Here is a 19,059-nt window from a genome sequence, read left to right as displayed (position 1 = left end):
ATGTTCTCGGAGCCTCCAACCCCAGGGCCTCCAGCGCCCGACGCGCCTCCTGACTCGAGTCGCATCGGCCCTGCCCCGGGTGAGCGAGCCTCGGGGCCAGGGCGGAGGGATTCCCAGGGGCGGGGTCTGGACAGGTGTACTCGGCGGGTGGGCGGGGAAATCTGGGTGGCACCGCAGTCGGAATCCTGGGCTTGACCGGAAGTGAAATGGAAACGGAACAGGTTGACAGGAAACCGAGAACCAGATCCGAGAGTGTGGAATGGAGTGGGCTCTTGGGGCCGTGATTGGAAGGTCCACCTCTGTCTTCTTTTAAAGACAGGGAAACTGAGGCCGGGGGAGGGGCATGACTTCTACACCCGTCAGGGGTTGAGCAGAAATGGGGGTGGAAGGGGAGGTGGAATTAACAGGCGAGACAGTCTGGATGGTGTCAGGCTAGAACAGGGCGTCAGATCCCGTTATAGGCGCGAGCGGGGGGAAGGAGAACGGGCGACAAAACGGAGTGGACGTGGCCGGAGGGAAGACAAGGCCGGATTCCCGCTTCCGCGCGATTCGGACTGAATCAGCCGGCTTGCTTCCTGGGGCCTCAATGAGTGTTGTCTCCACGTCCTCTGCAGTACCCCCCTGGGCCCTGGCCGCAATCGTTCTGGTCTCAGGCCTCCTCGTGTTCGGCTGCTGTTTCTGTGTCTGCCGGAAGCGTTGTCGGAGGCGGTTGGGCAAGAAGAGCCAGGCCCAAGCCCAGGTCCACCTTCAGGAAGTGAAGGAGCTGGGCCGGAGTTACATAGACAAGGTGTGGCCTGGCCCAGCCCCTCGGCCCTGCCCCGTCCTGCACCGTTGGCCCAGCAGCCTCAGTCCCCGCTTTCTCCCCTCCCATGCCCACCTTACTGGCTCATCTCTGTGGGTGTTGAGCCCTGACCTGGACCCTGGGGATCTGGAGATAGGCCGGATTGAGTCCCTGTTCCTGAGAACCGCTCTGGTGGGGAAGTCAGACCCTCACACAGACATTCACAACACAGGGTGGTATGTACCCCATGACGGGGGCTCCCAGAGCGTATGTGGGTGCAGAGAAACCACCTGATAGCCCGGACAGTCCAAGGATGATTCCCAGTAGATATATCTTCTGTGCCGAGACCCAAGGAACACTCAGAGTTCGCCCAGGACAGAGAGGAGGACATTGTAGCTCAAGGTCTGGAATCCAGACCCTGAGGCATTTCACAATAGCTGGGGCATAGATGGCAAATAGGCTGCTCTCCAGAGTGGGTGTCTGAGGAGCTCAGTGGTACCCATGTCATGAGGGCAATTGGGAACCATAGAAGAGTCATGTGCAGCCGAGGAATAGGGTCACATGGGTGTTAGAATGAATCCTCTGGAACCCATGTGGAGGACAGATTTGGGGCAAGGAGGCCAGGGAGGAGGCTGGTGTGGCAGCCCCAAGAGAATGAAAGAAACATGAGTTCGAAGAGGCCACCGGAGTGGAAGATGACAGCTTATGGGTGTCAAGGTCTGAGTGCATAGTGGAACGGTGCTCACCCGGGAGCAAGGAGGTCCCAGGTTCCCAACCCAGAGGAACCACTCCCCAGCTCTGTGACCTGGGGGAATTCACTACCCCTCTCTGAGCCTCAAGTGTGTGGTCTGTAACTAGTATTTCCTCTCCTCCCTTGTCAACAAATAGCTGTTGTCACGATCACCCATAAGGCAGGACATTTAGGGTCCTGGTGCCCAGCCTCCATCCCTGTCCCTCAAGCCAGCGACGTCCAAAGACCACCTGCGTCAGACTCACCTCAGGTTCTTGTGGAAACGCGAATTCTGGGTCTTGCCCCAGACTTACCGAATCAATCTGAAGTGAGGGCATTTTACCACAGTTCTCAGGGGAATTCTGATTCGAGTTGAATTTTGAAAATGGCTGACTTAGGTTAAGGAGAACTCTTATTCTAGCTTAGAATGGCAAATACAGGGTAAAGACACCTCCTCCTCCTCCATGTTTTCCTGTGGTGAGAACACTAGTCAACACGTCAGTTTGGACAACAACCCCAGTACCCCCATTTGCATGTGAAATAAATCTTCTGCATCCTTCTTGTAGGCAACAAGGTGCTATCAGCACCTGCTTTTCTAGTCTAGGCATGACAAGCACACTGCGTATGTGTCACCATGTCTGTTCTCCCCCATAGCAGACATCATTAATCAAATTTTGACTAAATACTGCATCTCTGTTATTATGACTCGTGCCTGCCTGTGGCAGACATCACTAGTCCAACTCTGACTCTGCTTAGCCAGCAAGTGCTCAGGGATCAGTGAGTCTCCCTTGGCTTCTGGGCCAGGGGAAGAGTTCACCAGCCCTTGCTCCTGGCCCCCAAAGGTGCAGCCAGAAGTGGAGGAGCTGGAGCCGGCGCCATCGGGGCCAGGGTCGCAGGTGGCCGAGAAGCATGAGCTCGGACGACTGCAGTACTCACTGGATTATGATTTCCAGAGCGGCCAGGTGGGTGCGGAGGAGGGGGGTGGTGTGGAGGGGAGGGTCCGAGGGTTCTGGCCCCTTTTTAGAGGAGGCTCCAAGACGGAAGCTAAGACTAGAGGCCCCTTATCACCTTTCAGCTGCTGGTGGGCATCGTGCAAGCTGAGGGATTGGCAGCCTTGGACCTGGGGGGCTCCTCCGACCCCTACGTGCGGGTCTACCTGCTGCCAGACAAGCGGAGGCGGTACGAGACCAAGGTGCATCGGCAGACGCTGAACCCACACTTTGGGGAGAACTTTGCCTTCAAGGTGAGCTCCTGGCCTCTGTGCCCCAGGCTTGGTAACCTGCCTCCCGTCCCTGGAACACTGGGGAGCGACCCCTTCAGCTTTTTCTGGAGCCAGACCACAGCTCAGGTAGCCGCTTCCAGCTCTGGGGACTATCACACTGGACCCTGGATTGTGCCCGTGGGGCGCTGCTGACCTCTGGGCTGTTGCTTTGTGCCATTTGGGTTCCAGAGACCTCCGCACAGCTGTTCCCTTGGACCTTGCTGCCCGAGTCGTCGCCTTCTACCTGGATGTGCTGTGCCGCACTTCCCGTCTCTCTGACGTCCGACTGTCCACCTTGTGCTCTCTTCCCTGTGGCCCCCTCATCTAGGTCCCCTACGTGGAGCTGGGGGGCAGGGTACTGGTCATGGCGGTGTACGACTTTGATCGCTTCTCCCGCAACGATGCCATTGGGGAGGTGCGGGTCCCCATGAGCTCCGTGGACCTGGGGCGGCCAGTGCTGGCCTGGCGCGAGCTGCAGGCTGCTCCGCGGGAGGAGGTGAGCATGCGTGGCCACGCCCCCAGCTGGGCCCGCCCACCGCGCGCCCGGACCAATCAGATCACAGGCCTCTTGGCCCCTCAGGGCTCCAGCCTTCCCACGGCGGCGGAGGGCTCGTCCCGGCGGCTCTCGCCCTCGGGGTGCGCCGCTGTGGTCGTCCCCGGACCACTACGCTCTAAGGCGGCGGGTGGGGAGGAAAGGCCCGAGAGGGAACGGCTGTGAAGCTGGGGCTCTGGCGGGGGGTCCCTCTCCGTCTTCCAGCAGGAGAAACTCGGCGACATCTGCTTCTCCCTCCGCTACGTGCCCACGGCCGGGAAGCTCACGGTCATCGTCCTGGAGGCTAAGAACCTGAAGAAGATGGACGTGGGAGGACTCTCAGGTGTGTGGGGAGCAAGCAGATGGCGTGGCCGGGGCTGGAGGGGGAGGCTGGAGAGGGAGGCAAAGCTTCTCGCGGTTTCTGGGTCCCGAGCGTCCCCGGCGGCGAGGGGCCCGGACTGCCCGGGAGGGTGTGGGTTTGCTGTGGACGCGGAGAGAGCCCTGAGGGGTGCACAGAGGGTCTCTGTGCTGTTCCGAAGAAGCGCCGCCTGTATCCTCCTCAACGTGAGCCTGCCCTGGCCGGTCGGGGCCTCTGAGACTCCTTTCTCCGCGCAGATCCGTACGTCAAGGTCCACCTGCTGCAGGGCGGCAAAAAGGTGCGGAAGAAGAAAACGACCATCAAGAAGAACACTCTGAACCCCTACTACAACGAGGCCTTCAGTTTCGAGGTGCCCTGTGACCAGGTGCAGGTGAGCGCGGGCCTACCCAAAGCCCCCGTCAGAGCAGCCCTCCCCCCAGGGTCCCAGGCCCTTAAAAGCCCCTGTTGCTAGGGGGAGGAAGAACCCATCGCAGCCAGTCGAAGCCAGGTCCTGGGGCCCTGAGGTTGTGTTGCCAAAGTCAGTTTCCTCTTGTGAGGACCCGGGCGCCCCGCCCCCAAGCAAGACCCGGGCTGTCCCGCTCAGGAGCTGTGGGTACTACGGGAAAGATTTCCCCACAACTCTTAAGGAAGAGGGCCCAGCCAGGACTCAGGCCTGACCCCTCCTCCCATTTCAGAGTCCTGAGGGTTTGCCCTGCTTAGGAGGCTAGTCCCTAAGGAGGCCCCTAACAATCCCTTGCCAACGGGTCCTGAGGGTTCACCTCCTTTGAAATCGGATCGCGGAGGAAGAAAGACTCCAGGGCACCCCGCTAACAGAGACTCTCCCCTCTGTGCGCTCCCACCCCCGGCACCGCTGGAGTCCCCTGAGAGGCCTTAGCAGGGTGCTAACAAGTCCCCCTAGACCTCTGGTTGCTAGGGAGAGGGTCTCTTTGGCAATGATACTCGATCCCCTCCGCGCCTTGCCTCCTTCTCCAACACTCCTGTCTCTCTTCCCCTGCTCTTCTTGTCTCCAGAAGGTCCAGGTGGAGCTGACCGTGCTGGACTATGACAAGCTGGGCAAGAATGAGGCCATTGGGAGGGTGGCTGTCGGGGCAGCGGTGGGGGGAGCTGGCCTGCGGCACTGGGCAGACATGCTGGCCAACCCCCGGCGGCCCATTGCCCAGTGGCACTCGCTGCGGCCCCCTGACCGAGTGAGGCCACTGCCTGCCCCCTGATCCCCACTTCAAGCCCCTTGCCAAGCCTGGACTCGGCCCCTGACCTCAGACTCCTGGCCAAAACCACACCCAGCCCCACCTTTAAGCTTTCTCTGACCCCTAACCACCCCCACCCCACCCCACCCCTTCCCATTCCTGCCTTCCCATCCCCCATTATGCCAATCATGGTGACTTGCCGGCTCTCCCACCAAGCACACACCCAGAAGCCCCAGGGACCCCTGGGGGAGGGGAGCAATGTGGCCTCCTCCAAGCCCCGCTCCCACTCTCTGCTTTGACAATCAGTGACCCTGCCTTCTTCCCCCTTGGCTCCCAGCACCCCTCTTCCTGCACAGGATCACCTGCTCCTGTCCCTAGTTGGATTCCTGCACCACTCCTGGGACCAAATAAATACTCAGCAACTTTGGTGACCTGACCTAGTGCTTACTGGTGGGGGTGGGCAGGGTGGGGGTGGGGAGCAAGAGGGAGGGATCACCCAAGGGCAAGGATAGGGCTGCCCACCCTGGGTATACACTGAGGGAAACTGGCCCACCCACCCCCATCCACGTGTTCACTTTTTTGTTCACACACCCCTCCGAACCTGGGTTTTTTCTTCTGAAAATATTGTGCTCGGAACAGTACCTCCTGTATGTTTGCTGTGAAGAGTCCATGAGAATCACTTACTTGCTCATGAGTTTAATCTGCTCCTGCATCTGTGACTTCCATAGATTTTCATACCCATATTTCCCTCCCCTCCCTTCTTTCTTCCATCATTCATCCATTCTACTTTCCCTGAGGTCTTCAGGGTGGTAGCTTCTGTTGGATGCTGGAACCCCAAGTTGATGCAGATCCAGAATTTCCCCCAAGCGACTTACTCTCATTGCAGAAACAAAGTAGATATGTAGAGTCTAGGAATGAGATCCCCAGAGACTGGGAGAAAGGACAGAGTTACACAGGGAAAAGCCAATGGTTGCACCTCTTCCTTCCTTCAACAGATTCTGTCTCCTAATCTGTGTCTAGGAAAGACGATAATTTCATTGCTCCTCCCTCCTCTCATTCCAGACAGGATTTCAGGTCGTAGACAAAGGTCTTTGAAATTTGGCAAGAGAGCTCTCTGATCTGGAGGTTAAGTGAAAAATGAGGCAAAAGGTTCCCCCATGTACTAAAGAAAGGGCAGAGCATTAACTTGCACTGAGCTTCCTGGTAGCCAGTGGGAAAAGGGAAATCTGATCAGTTACACCAATTGTAATGTCTATGTGATTTAACAAATTTCTTCAAGGGGATCCGTTAATTTCTCCTATGTGAGTGAGTGAGGGGACATTTTTATGAAAACATCATGAGGTATTACTATTATTACTATTTCCGCTGCTCCTGCTAACGATGATCCTCACAACCACCCCATGAAATAGACATGATCGTTATTCCCAGTTGACAAATAAGGAAACTGTGCTGAGAAGTAACATGACCTGCCCAGGATCATACAGCCAGGAAATCCGTCTATAATTCCTGGGATTGAACTCTGTTCTGAGTTAGATGATGACATTGGGGTCCCTGATTCTGTGTCTCAACAAGAGAGCAGACAAATGAGAAGAATAAAATCATTGCAAACGGTGGTCCATACTGGGCAGTAAGCTAGTGAGGGCTGAGATCATTTAGAAAGGGCAGTCAGGGACAGCTTTCTTAAAGAGGTGATGTTGAGCTGTGCTTTGAAGGACAAGAAGGAACGAGGCTGTCTAAGATGAGCAGGAAACACAATGGAATATTATTCGGCCTTAAAAAGGAAAGTTTATACGGATTCATGCTACAACATGATGAACCTTGAAAGCATGATTGTAAGTGAAAGAAGCCAGATGCAAAAGGCCACATATTGTATGATTTCATCTGTGCGAAATATACAGAATAGGCAAATCCATAGAGGGAAAAAAAGCAGATCTGTGGTTTGCAAGACTAGGGAGAGAGAGAGAAATTGGGAGTGACTGATTAATGAGTATAGGGAATGACAAGAAAGTTCTGGAACTAGACAGTGGTGATGGCTGCCCAACATTGTCAATGTAGCAAATGTCATTAAACTTTATGTTGTGTGTATTTTACTACAATAAAAATAAGCAAAGATGAAAGGGTAGAGAGTTCCGGGCAGAAGGCACCCTAAGTTGCAGACTTGGTGTGTTCTCAAGAGAGCCAGGAGGCCAGTGAGTCCTGCAGGCTGTGCCGAAACCTCAGCTTCGCTCCCCAGTGCCCACAGCTGTCCTCAGAAGGGGGATGGACCCCTTCAGTCCATCACACCACTCACTGCCAGCCGCACGTTACTATTTCCAATTTCCCAATTTACAGAGCTGAAAACCGAGGCCCAGAAAGGGTGACCGACTCATCTCAGGTTGCATAGCTGGAGGAGATGTTCACTCAAGTCCCTGCCCTTATAGACCTCGAAGACAGGTTAAGTCACCTGGTCGAGGTCTCTCAGCCAGCAGGCGAAGGCAAGACAGAAAGCCAGGCTTATCAGACACCAAAAGCCGCATTCTCCAGGATCCTGCCATCTGGTCTGAATATGAAGTGATGGGAGTCACAGGGTGTAGATTGCAGTGGCCATTCTGTTGGGAAGGCAGGAGATCCCCCTGCTGGACTTGGACATTTCCAGGGGCAGTGGCGGGAGGTGGGGGGTGAGGGCGGAGGAGCAGAGGGGACAACGCAGAGAGTTCAGACGAAGAGGCCGGAGAGGACTGGGTGCGCCTCCCATGAATGTGCCCTCACCCACTTTCTGGAGCCCTGCTGTGTAGTCTGCCTATTTCCATGGTGTAAGTACTCACAATGTGGCTGATTTCAAGCCACCAATGTGATCACCGAATATGGAGTCGAGAGGAGATACCTATTAGTTTACTCTCATATAGTAATATAGTATTTCCCAGGGTCAGGATGAAGGTCCCAAAATTTAAGGCGAAGCTGATGACAAACGAAACCACCAGTCATCAAGATAAAATAGTATTTTAATACAATAAGAATCAAAATTAGCACACACAAAAAGAGAGAACCATGACGCATAAAATATAAGAATTTTAAAGACGGCGTCTGACCCTGCACTTGGACCGCTCTGCTTCACCATAATCCTGGCCCTGGGTCTCATAAAATTTTATTTAAAAAAATAGACAGTCAGTGGTCATAGTGTGCCAGTTTGACTTTTTAAACTATTGCGTTAAAATATTATTTCCTTCATTTGGGTACAACAATTGATGTAAAAAGCCTTAAGACCATCAACAACAGGAAAGTATAGTAAAATAAGAAGTGATGAGTTTTGAGTGTATATTACCTTTATTTTAATGTAATGCATTTATTTTGAATTTAATTTTAGTAATTAGTAAAACAATTTAATTTTTAGTAATGACTGTGCATAACAACCAGGTCGCGAGATTACCGACACTTGAACAACCAGGGGCCAGTGTTAGCTAGGCCCAGCCCTTCGCTGCCTTTCCCGCCTGGGTGGTAGAACCATGGTGTGAGGGGGGAAGGGGACCCAGAGGTCTAGGCGAGGTCACTTTAATTTGAATTAATTCAGATTCTGTTCCTTTCTAGGTCAATTTGAGTCGACCCAGACTTCCCCATCCCAGAAAAGTGGATAGTCCCAGGCCCCGCCCTCGACACCCCAGCCCCGCCCCTTCTTCTCCAACGCTGTCGTCATGACAACCGCGTCCTCACGCCCTCCACTCCCGCGAGCGCTCCCATTGGCCAAAAGTTCGTAGCAGGCAGGTCCCGCTCTCTTCTATTGGTCAGTCTACCGCGCCGGTGCCAACCCGCGTACTCCCATTGGCTGACTGGTCGAAAAGGAAGGGGGCTCTGGGCAGTTTATGTGTAGTGGGTGTAGGACAGCGGCGCAGCACCGAGCAGGGAGGGAGGGGGCGTCCCGGAGTCTTTGGAAAGATAGAGGTGAGGGAGTGTCCCAGGGAGGAGGAGAGGGGCGGTGAGAGGGGCAAGGGTGGGCGACGCAGAGACGGTGGTTGGGGACTCCCAGGACGTCTGTTCTGCAGGGCGATGACCACACCGGCAGGCTCGGGCGCAGGCTTCGGCTCCGTGTCCTGGTGGGGCCTGTCCCCGGCGCTGGACCTGCAGGCTGAGAGTGAGTCCCCACCCAGGACCGCATCTGACCCACCCTGGCAGGCGGCGCGCTAACGTTCTCCGAGACTCCAACGGTGGAGCCGCCCCTCACTGGGCCGCCCAAGTGGCCTCTGCGGACTACGATTCCCAGAATGCTTAGAGGCACAGCTCCCTTAGGAACCTGCGCCAGGAGTGCGAGTCTTGCTGGGAGTTGTAGTCCATCGTTGCGGGGAGGCTGCAGGGGGCGCTCTCCAGGCCACAGACCCCAGCCTGTGCCATCTTGCCAGGTCCTCCTGTGGACTCAGACTTGCGGGGCGATGCAGAGCACGGGACCCCCGAGCTAGATGTACTGCTGCTGGGCTCCGTGGATGGGCGGCACCTGCTTCGGACCCTGGCCCGGGCGGCGCTCTGGCCTCGCAGGAGGTTACACGTGAGCTGGGATTCTGGGGTCGTTGGAGGGAGGAGGATGAAGGTGAGAGCCCAGTTTCCTGAGTCCTTGAAGGAGAAGGGAACTGGAGGCCTGGACTGCTAGGTCCGAGGGAGGTAGAAGCTGGGGACTCAAATTCCTGGGTTGTGGACTTTGGGGTTCAAAGGGGACGGAGAGCCTAAAGACTGGGTGTCCTGAGGAATGGTGGGGAGGAGGGTTCTGGGTGCCCAAACTCCCGTGTTTGAAGGAAGGAGGCCAGTGTACATAATGCCTGGACCCTGTGGGAGGAGGAAGCTGAGGTCTTCCATTCCTGGGTCTCCTGGGAGCCAGGGACACCGATCTCAGAATCATTTTGCTCTGTCTTTCCAGTTCTATGTGCTAGAGAATAATCTGGAAGCTGTGGCTCGACACATACTGATCTTCAGCCTAGCTTTGGAGGAACCCGAGAAGATGGGGTTGCAAGGTGAGTTGCAAAGCGCCGGATATTCTGGCCCCCAGCCTCTTCCCTGTGCCCGCAGGGGTTCTGGCATTTCGATGGTACGGTTAAACGTCCTGGTCATTGTTCCCTCCTGTGCAAAAATATACCACCTCCTAGAGGCACTGAGAGAATTCCAGGGGAAAATCCACATAAATTCTCAGCCCAGTGCATGACACAGGGTAAGCATTCCAAATCTCCTGACACGGGAGAGGGCCAAAGGAGATCAAAGGACTTCTGAAGAGGTAGCGAGTCTCCCAGATGTGGGGAAGGTGTGGCAGAGCTGAGCTCAGTCCTTCGCAGAGCCTCCCCACGGGCCCGAGTGTCCTCAGTTAGAGGCACAAATCCCAGAGGGTGTGCCTTGAGGAAGCAGCCCTGGAAGGAAGAGGAGGATCTGGGCAGGGAGGCAGGGATGACGACTTCTCAGTGACAATCACTTTGGCTTAGCACCTTGAAGAGAGTCTGGGCTGAGACAGTCTGTCAAATTCTGGCTCTGCCTGCTGAGAGACCTGGGGCTAGTATCTGCCGCTTGCTGGGCCTACATTGTTTCTACATTGATAAAATGGAGATCCTAAAAGTTCCTTTCCCATAGAGTGCTTGCGAGGGTTCAATTAGAAACAAAAACAAAAACAAAAACAAAAACCACACAGCTCCTGGCTCATGCTATAGACTCAGTACCTCTTAGTGCTGATTATTATTAATACGATTATGGATGGTAGTTTTTCCTTAATAGCCCAGAGCACTCAGGATACACTGCACACACTTCACAGTGCACTTTGTAAAAGCCTCTGAAGGAACTAGATCTATCTAACTAAGGGTATATGGTTCTCTGTCTTTAAATTACTTTAAGATTCTCAAACCACTAAATGAAACAATTTACATATTGATAGAGATTCATTGATACAGATGTATATGTTCACACAACTACAGGTATATAGTTCTCTTGTAAGATTCCTGATTAAAACGGAACAATTTAACACTGTACTATTTTAGCATGCATAAATCTCCATTTCCACCCCGATCTATATATAACTTTTTCTTTTTTAAGGCAAGGAAAATTTGAACATGAAATTCAGGTTTGGGCTCATCTGCAGGGTGGGGAAGACTAGAAGGACGCCTAGATTAGGTTTAAGTTATTCTTCGTGTTTGAGGGGTGGATGAGGAGTTGGCCAGTGTCCCTTATGCTCACACGACTGTGACATCATAAGATTACTATAAAGAGGGTATGCGTCACCCACACGGGTCCAGTGTCTGGCTTCCCTCCTCTGCGTCCCCCACTAATCCGCCCCTCTCTCCCCTCCCCCCCCAGAGAGGAGCGAGACCTTCCTGGAGGTGTGGGGGAACGCGCTGCTGCGTCCCCAGGTGGCCGCCTTCGTGCGCACCCAGGCCAAGCGCCTGGTGCACCTGGTCCCGGAGCCCGACCGCCTGGCGGAGGAGCTGCCCTGGCTCAGCCTGGGCGCCCTCAAGGTGCCGTCACCGCCCAGCATCCGGATGGCCACCCGGAGAATGGAAATGGGCAGCCCCAAAGGGTTTTCCTTGATGGAGTTCGAGCCCTAGCTCCCCAGCTCCCAGTGTGGGATGTGACTTGGGGGTGGTTTCTACTCGCTGAACTGCAGTTTCTTCATCTGAGAAATGGGAGAATGGTTCCCACGCCCGGGCGCGGGAGGGAGGGTAGAGCGGGAGAAACGGCTCTCCCTGCAGCCCCCTCTCCCTCGCTCTCTCCCCACGCGTGCCGGCCGTGCAGTTCCGCGAGCGCGATGCCCTGGAGGCTGTGTTCCGCTTCTGGGCCGGCGGGGAGAAGGGGCCCGAGGCCTTCCCCATGAGCCGCCTCTGGGACTCCAGGCTGCGCCACTACCTGGGCTCCCGTTACGACGCCCGGCGCGGTGTCAGCGACTGGGACTTGCACATGAAGCTGCACGACCGCGGGGTGAGGGGCCTGGGAAGGGGGCTGGAGGCCCCATTTCTGGATGTGCGGGAGGTGGGGCTGAGAGGCTGGGGGCCGGGACTCCTGGGTCCGAGGGAGGAGGGGCCGCGGCCCCATATACCAGATTTGCTTCGACCTCTGTTTGTTCGTCCTCCTACTCAGGCCCGAGTCATCCACACTCGCGAGTTCCGGCGTTGGAGGGACACTGGCGTGGCCTTTGAGCTCAGAGACTCCAGCGCCTACCACGTGCCAAACCGGACCCTTGCGTCAGGTCGCCTCCTGAGTCATGTGCGTGTCCACTCCCTACCCTGGCCAGTCCTTCTTTTCGGGGACACAGGAAATGGGGTCTCCAACGTTGACCTCATCGGCCTCTTTTCTCCCTGCTTCCCCAGCACGGAGAGCGTGTCGCAGCGCGCGGGTATTGGGGGGACATCGCCACGGGGCCATTCGTGGCCTTTGGCATCGAAGCAGATGATGACAGCCTCCTGCGGACCAGCAACGGACAGCCAGTCAAGGTGTGTGGCCGGAGGTGCTGGGGCTGGGGGACGTTCCGCCGTTCTGTGCTTTCTCAACCCGGTCCGGAAATCCAAGCTAGCGCTGGGCATTCGGGGGAGGGGTGGGGTCCTCTAGGCCTTGCCTTGTCACCGGGGGGAGGGCTGTGCGTCTTCTCTCCCCAGACCGCCGGTGAGATCACGCAGCACAACGTGACAGAGCTGTTCCGAGAGGTGGCCGCCTGGGGGCGCCCGAGAACCGCCCAGGGAAGCCCCGAGCAGGTGCACCAGGACCGGGATGGAAGCCCAGAGCGCGGTACGTCCGCGTCAGCTCACCCCCCTGAAATGGGAGTTGGGTGGTAAAGTGGGCACACCATCCTCCGGGTAAGAGCGGAGCCCGGACCCCCATCCCGGGATTCAGGTATTTCATGTCCGAGCGCGTACCGATATGGTTTCCAGTGTCTGAACAAGTGACCTCCTGTTCCTGACATTGTCTTTTTCTTTCTATTTCTCTCTTTCCTAAATCCTGACACCATGTTATCATTCTGAATTCCAACAGTAGTATTCTAATCCTACCTGCAGAAGTCTAAAAGACAGAGCATTCTAGCAAGGTGCTGGGTCCCAGCTCACCTTTGGAGCCCCCCCCCCCCATTCCGGTCATGCCTCCTTGTAACCATTCCCCCATCTGGCTCTTCCTCGGTGTCTGGATGTCCTGTATGGCCATGGGCCACTCACTCTTTCCCTCTCTTGGGTCTTAGCAGCCTAGTCTGTAAAATGGGGCTGCTTGCCGGGCTGCCCTTCCCAGAATTTTCCAGGAATCCATCTACGAGAAAGAATGAGGAAGGGCTTCAGGACAGGCAAGGGGTATTTTCTCCAGGCTCTGTGGGTCGGCCTGACTCTGCCGGTTCTTCCCCAGCTGCTCCTGCCCCGGAAGTCTTCACTGTGCACTTCCTGCCTCTGGGCTCTGCCCAGACCCTTCACCATAAAAGCTGCTACAAGGAACGGTTCCAGCTTCTCTATGTGGCCTGTGGGTAAGGGAGAGGTTCCCAGACTTCGCTCCCCCAGCTCCTCCTCCTCACACCCAGGAATCCTGGCGCCCAGCCCCTCCTTAATCAGTGTCAGATCCCCCAGCCCCACTCCTCCCTCAGGACCTGGAAGTCTCAGCCTCGGCCCTCCCTTCCCTCTGCGCAGGATGGTGCATCTTCTTAGCCCAGATCTGGGGGCCACCGTGGCCCCCGGAGGACGCCTGGTGGTGGAATTAGCGCGGTGAGCCAGCGGAGGGCTGGGCAGGGAGCGTCCAGGCTGAGGGCTGGAAGCCAGGACCCCTAACGGCCCCCTCCCTGGTTTCAGATACCTAGTGGACCTGCGGCAGGAGCAGCTGCAGGGGTTTGCCAGCCGGGTCGGGGAGCTCGCTCGGGCAGCTGGGTTCACCCCACTGCCGCAGGCCAGGCCCTCGGAGACCTTCGCGCGCTTCCACAAGGCCCCAGACTCCGCTTGCGGCACCGACTCCGCCGCGGACTCCATGACTCCGCCTCCTGACGTCCCAACCCCGCCCCTTGAGGACCTGAGCCAGGCTCTGGAAGGCGGGACCCCACCCCCTGAGCCCCTCAAGCGGCCCCCAGAGTCTCCGGCTCTACCCACAGAGTCAGACCCCACAACCAGAGAGTCTGACCCCTGTCCCCATCTCTGACTTGTAAAGTCGGGTCCTGGAATTCGGGCCCGCCTCTAGAACACTCAGTTCTGTTCTCAGCGGTCTCTATCAGCTCCAGAGGTGTTGCTGGCATTTCAAATGACCGTCCTGGGATTCTGTGTTCTGTTCCTATAATTCTAGATTGTTCTTTCAGAGTTACACGTTCCACTCTTGAGACTCCGCCTACAGAGATGGGCCCTGAGTCTCAGGCCCTCTGTGTGGTCTCCTTGTTCCCCGAGGTCCTGTTTTAACTGGGGATGGGGGAATTGCTCTCCAGGGCTGTTCAACACCCCCAGGGGCCCAGTGAAGAGAGGGGGATCCTCTTCTTCGTGTGCCCATGTGTCTTTCCGGTCTTCAGTCTTGTCTCCTGGACTGGGAGACGGGGTGAGCTAGAGTGGTCGGGAGAGACCTAGCTCCTACTGAACCAGAGGTGGATTTCTCCTTGCTGTTGTGGCCAGAGAGTCTGGGCCATACCTGGATCTTCAAATAAATCACCAAATTTTATTGAGTGGCTAACAGGTTTGGGATACAGAAACACCATGGCTCTTAGGAATATTGCAGTCCAATGTGGGGATGAGGCTCAGACTCCTGGGTCTGAGGGAGGAGGGGGCTGGGGGTCTGGACTCCTGGGTCTGAGGGAGGGAGAAGAGGCTGGGGGTCTGCACTCCTGGGTCTGAGGGAGGAGAGGCTGGGGGCCTGGACTCCTGGGTCTGAGGGAGGAGGGGCCTGGGGGCCTGGCCTTCTGGGTCTGAGGGAGGAGGGGGCTGGGGGTCTGCACTCCTGGGTCTGAGGGAGGAGGGGGCTGGGGGTCTGCACTCCTGGGTCTGAGGGAGGAGGGGCCTGGGGGCCTAGACTCCTGGGTCTGCACTCCTGGGTCTGAGGGAAGAGAGGCTGGGGGCCTGGCCTCCTGGGTCTGAGGGAGGAGGGGGCTGGGGGCCTGGACTCCTGGGTCTGAGGGAGGAGGGGGCTGGGGGTCTGCACTCCTGGGTCTGAGGGAGGAGGGGCCTGGGGGGTGTGGACTCCTGGGTCTGAGGGAGGAGGGACCTGGGGGCCTGGACTCCTGGGTCTGAGGGAGGAGGGGCCTGGGGTCTGGACTCCTGGTCTGAGGGAGGAGGGGCTGGGGGCTTGGTCTTCTGGGTCTGAGGGAGGAGGGGGCTGGGGTCTGCACTCCTGGGTCTGAGGGAGGAGGGGTCTGGGGGCCTGGACTCCTGGGTCTGAGGGAGGAGGGGCCTGGGGTCTGGACTCCTGGTCTGAGGGAGGAGGGGCTGGGGGCTTGGTCTTCTGTGTCTGAGGGAGGAGGGGCCTGGGGGTCTGCACTCCTGGGTCTGAGGGAGGAGAGGCTGGGGGTCTGGTCCTGGGTCTGAGAGAGGGAGAAGAGGCTGGGGGTCTGGACTCCTGGGTCTGAGCTCCCAGGCCGCCAAGGTGGAAGGGTGATCCAGCTGGACGGCAGCCCACCCCACCCCTCACGCGCCTGGTTATCTCGCATCCTGGGCAGGGGGAGGAGGTGGCAGCAGTATATTTAGTCTCGGTCCACGCCCCTTATCTCAGTGTCCTCAGTGAAGCTTGAGCAGCCCAGACGAGCACGAAGTCCCTGGGGCCTTCAAGGTCACCCCGTGCGTGCCCTCACTGACCCTCCAAGCACCCCTTGCCCCTTCTGTGCCTCCTGCAACCCCTGGCCTGAGTCTTGGCATGGCGGACGAGTGAGTGCAGCTTGGTAACTGGGACTCCCCGAGGCCCGATGCGGTGGGAGGTGAGACTGCAAGGCTGGACACGGGGCCCGAGAAGGGAGCTGGGGACAGGATCCCTGGGTGTCTGCAGGGGGGAAGAGTTTGGGAATCAGGGCGCCTAGGGTCCTAGGACGGAGGAGCTGGTAGGCCTCCCTCTGGGGTCTCTTAGACTGGAGGGGACACAGGCCCACCATTAATCCCTTCTGCCGGTCTCTCCCTCCAGGAGCGGCGATGCGGTGAGAGCGGGCACAGGCGAGGGGCGACCGGCAGGGGAGGACGCAGCAGGGTGGGGCCTGGGGCGGGAGGCTGCAACCCCAGGAGACGGCGTGGAGGGGGAAGCGGGGGACCGACGGTGACGCGGCCCCGCTCCCCCAACCCCAGGCGGGGTGCCCGCCCCCAGCTCCAGCCCCGATCCGACGCCGGTCTTCTGCCAACTACCGCGCGTACGCCACGGAGCCGCACGCCAAGGTGAGGAGGGGGTTGTGCGGGTCGGGGTTCCTAGTCTGCAGAGGTGGGCGGCGCCTAGGCATGAGGGCGGGACCAGAGCCTTAGACGGGGCGGGGCTTTGCTCGTGGGCGGAGCCTGGGAACAAGCCGCCCTTTAAGGGCGGGGTTTTGCAGAGGGAGGGCTCGGATTGGTGAGACCTGCCTGTGGGCGGAGTCCCGTTGTCCGTGGGAACTGCGATGCTTAGGGTGAAGAGGGCAGTGCCTAACAGATCAGGGGTCACGATTGGTGGGTGGGGCGAGGGGCGTGGCTTCCCGTAGATTCGGCCGGAGTTGGAGGCAGGCCCAAAGCGGGACCAGGTGTGAGGGAGTGGCTGTGAGGCCCCCCGCCCACCGTCCGTCTTCCGTTTCCCGCCCTCACTGTTCTGGCTCCGTTCCACTCCGGCAGAAAAAGTCCAAGATCTCCGCCTCGAGGAAGCTGCAGCTGAAGGTGCCGGTGGGCCTGGAGCGGGCGCCTAGGTGTCCTCAGGGTGCTTGAGGGTTGGGGGCGTAGGGGCGGGCCCTTCAATGGCTAGTGAGCGGGGCTCGCGGCGGGCAGCCCCGCTACCGGGGCGAAGCCTTGGAACGAGGGACCCGACCTTGAAGGGGGGTGGCCCTGCGGGACAGCTGACCGGTCCTGGGCCTAGAGAGAGGGCTGTCCTGGCCAGGGCGGCTTCCCGGGTGCGGCGCGGCCCTCATCCGCTGTCCCGCGTGGGCTGCGGTCCCTGGCCTTCCTCCCTCCGCAGACCCTGATGCTGCAGATTGCGAAGCAAGAGCTGGAGCGGGAGGCGGAGGAGCGGCGTGGAGAGAAGGCGCGCGCTCTGAGCACGCGGTGCCAGCCCCTGGAGTTGGCCGGGCTGGGCTTCGCGGAGCTGCAGGTACCGGCTCTCATCAGGGACCCCTGCCCAGCTGCGGATCCGAGGTTCCTAACGTCCGCTTTCTCATCCTTGGGGCTCATGGGTCTAGTCACTAGGCTCCACTTCTGCTGGGGACCTTGGGGTCCAGCCTCCCAGTCCCTATCCTCAGGAGTTTAGAAATGTGGCCTGCGGCTGCCTATGGTCTCAAAATCCAGAGGTTGATTTCTCCAGCTCCAATTCTGTCAGATTCTCAGGACTCCTGGCTCCTAGCACCCTTTCTTCGAGCTGCCCCAGAGTCCGCTTCAAACTGCACCTCCAGGACCAGATCTCCAGACCCCAAACCCCTCCTCCCTTGGACTCAGGAGTTGGGCACCCCCCCCCATATACCACAATTCCTTGACCAGGACTTGTGCCGACAACTCCACGCCCGCGTGGACAAAGTAGATGAAGAGAGATACGACGTGGAGGCGAAAGTCACCAAGAACATCGCGGAGGTGGGGGTCCTGGGCAGTCTTGGTCTCTTCGGGGTAGGGTCTCGTGTCTTCCCCCTCGCAGCTGCTTGTTGCAGACACCAGGAAACCCAGGACAGCTCTGGGGGCCTGGAAGGGGCGGGGCAGAAGGATGAGTGTCGAGTGGCTAGGAGGGCTGGTCCAGGCGGAGGGGACAGCCCGCAGAAGCCAGGAGATGGGAGAGCCGTGGAGCTGGAGCATCAGGGGTTGATGCGTGAGCTCAGGCGTGGGTTGGGAATCGTGGGACGCCTGCAGCTGGACCGGGATGTGTCAGTGCCTTGCCGAGAGGAGACGGGGCAGATCGGGGAGGACTTCCAGTTACTGATGGGGCCCGTGGATTTTTCCCCGAAGGCAGTGGGAGCTGAGCCTCCTTAGGCTTGGAGAGAGAGGAGGGAAGTGTAGAGTGGACGCATGGGGCTGGGGGAGGTAGATGGGGGGCGGTTTCCTCTTCCCCATATCGCTGCCCCCAGATCGCAGATCTGACCCAGAAGATCTTTGACCTTCGGGGCAAATTTAAGCGGCCCACCCTGCGGAGGGTGAGGATCTCCGCAGATGCCATGATGCAGGCCCTGCTGGGCACCAGGGCTAAGGAGACCTTAGACCTACGGGCCCACCTCAAGCAGGTGAAGAAGGAGGACACAGAGAAGGTGAGTGTGGCTCCGGCCAGGAAAGGGGGTGCTCGGGGGAGAGGATGCGGGGGACAACAGTCCTAGGGCCTCAGCTCAGGGCAGATGCCACTTGGAGTTATGGGGAGAAGAATCTGGTAGAGGGTCCTCTGGCACCCCTCTAGGAGGGGCTAGAAGGGCGAGAGGAAGACAGGAGCTGGGAGAGGAAAGCCAGGAAGTGTGTTAGGGAGGAAGGAAGTAGCAAGGAGTCGGGATGTCCGTGAGAGAGAAAAGCAGTGCAGGGGCGGGGGGGGGGGGTGCCAAAAGGGGAAGATGAGCCCGGAGGCCCGCAGTGCGTGAGGAGGACGGGGTGTTCGTGGGGGCAAATTTGATGGGATTGCCTGAGGGGACGAGAAATGTTCAGAACCAGATCCCCAGGCGGACCTCCGAAACACCGTGGCCCGGCAGGCTGCAGGGTGGGCGGGGGATATTTGAGCGACTGTCGACCAGCGGGAGACCCTAACCCTTGACCGCATTCCCCCAGGAGAACCGGGAGGTGGGAGACTGGCGGAAGAACATCGACGCGCTGAGCGGCATGGAGGGCCGCAAGAAAAAGTTCGAAGGCTGAGACCGCCTGCCCCCTGCCCCAGCCCTGGGGGCGTCCCGGAGTAATAAAGTTGCTCTCAAGGCTAGTAGCGGCTGCCTGTCTGCTGCCTGCGGGGTGAGGTGTGAGGCGGGCGAGAAGACGGAGGGGAGGCCCCCCAGAGCCGCACCACAGCGCAGGAGCGGAGCTGGGCTGCAGAACGGGGGATTCTCGGGGTGTCCGGAGAGGCCCGGACCAAGGCTCAGAGAGAGACACCCAGAGACACAGACAGAGCCGGAGACCCATGGAGCGGGAGGAAAGACAGATTCCTAGAAA

The 19,059-nt window shown here is 58.4% G+C and overlaps 2 protein-coding genes across 8 annotated transcripts; both read left to right on the top strand.

Annotated features, from left to right (window-relative positions):
* SYT5 (synaptotagmin 5) lies at nt 1–5,294 on the top strand (the record flags this gene model as incomplete). The annotated part of the gene is made up of 8 exons (XM_080828799.1): nt 1–79; nt 615–787; nt 2,354–2,473; nt 2,587–2,754; nt 3,101–3,268; nt 3,530–3,647; nt 3,920–4,053; nt 4,694–5,294. 8 exons carry the CDS (start codon nt 1–3, stop codon nt 4,892–4,894), a joined length of 1,161 nt encoding a protein of 386 aa, XP_080684925.1. The 3' UTR covers nt 4,895–5,294.
* Nucleotides 5,295–8,710: 3,416 nt separating this feature from the next.
* LOC308359049 (troponin I, cardiac muscle) lies at nt 8,711–18,840 on the top strand. Of its 7 annotated transcripts, none has more exons than XM_080829683.1 (17): nt 8,711–8,785; nt 8,887–8,975; nt 9,241–9,383; nt 9,750–9,843; nt 11,165–11,322; nt 11,600–11,782; nt 11,942–12,067; nt 12,172–12,294; nt 12,457–12,586; nt 13,187–13,301; nt 15,911–15,923; nt 16,069–16,155; nt 16,579–16,620; nt 16,916–17,047; nt 17,431–17,520; nt 18,006–18,182; nt 18,685–18,840. In XM_080829683.1, the coding sequence occupies exons 2-17, from the start codon at nt 8,891–8,893 to the stop codon at nt 18,766–18,768; spliced, it is 1,782 nt and encodes a 593-aa protein (XP_080685809.1). In that variant the 5' UTR covers nt 8,711–8,785; nt 8,887–8,890; the 3' UTR covers nt 18,769–18,840. The 7 variants fall into 7 exon arrangements, with proteins under 7 accessions (XP_080685809.1, XP_080685808.1, XP_080685811.1 ...); XM_080829682.1 differs by having other exon boundaries at nt 16,579–16,626; XM_080829685.1 differs by lacking the exons at nt 15,911–15,923; nt 16,069–16,155; nt 16,579–16,620; ... (2 more) ...; nt 18,006–18,182; nt 18,685–18,840 and adding exons at nt 13,462–13,536; nt 13,621–14,466.
* The last annotated feature ends 219 nt before the right edge of the window (nt 18,841–19,059 follow it).

The sequence above is a fragment of the Martes martes genome (assembly GCF_963455335.1).
Source record: "Martes martes genome assembly, chromosome: 17".
In the NCBI taxonomy this organism is placed as follows: Eukaryota; Metazoa; Chordata; class Mammalia; order Carnivora; family Mustelidae; genus Martes; species Martes martes.
The sequence above is the reverse complement of the archived record's forward strand: the minus strand, read 5'-3'. Positions and strand labels throughout refer to the sequence as shown.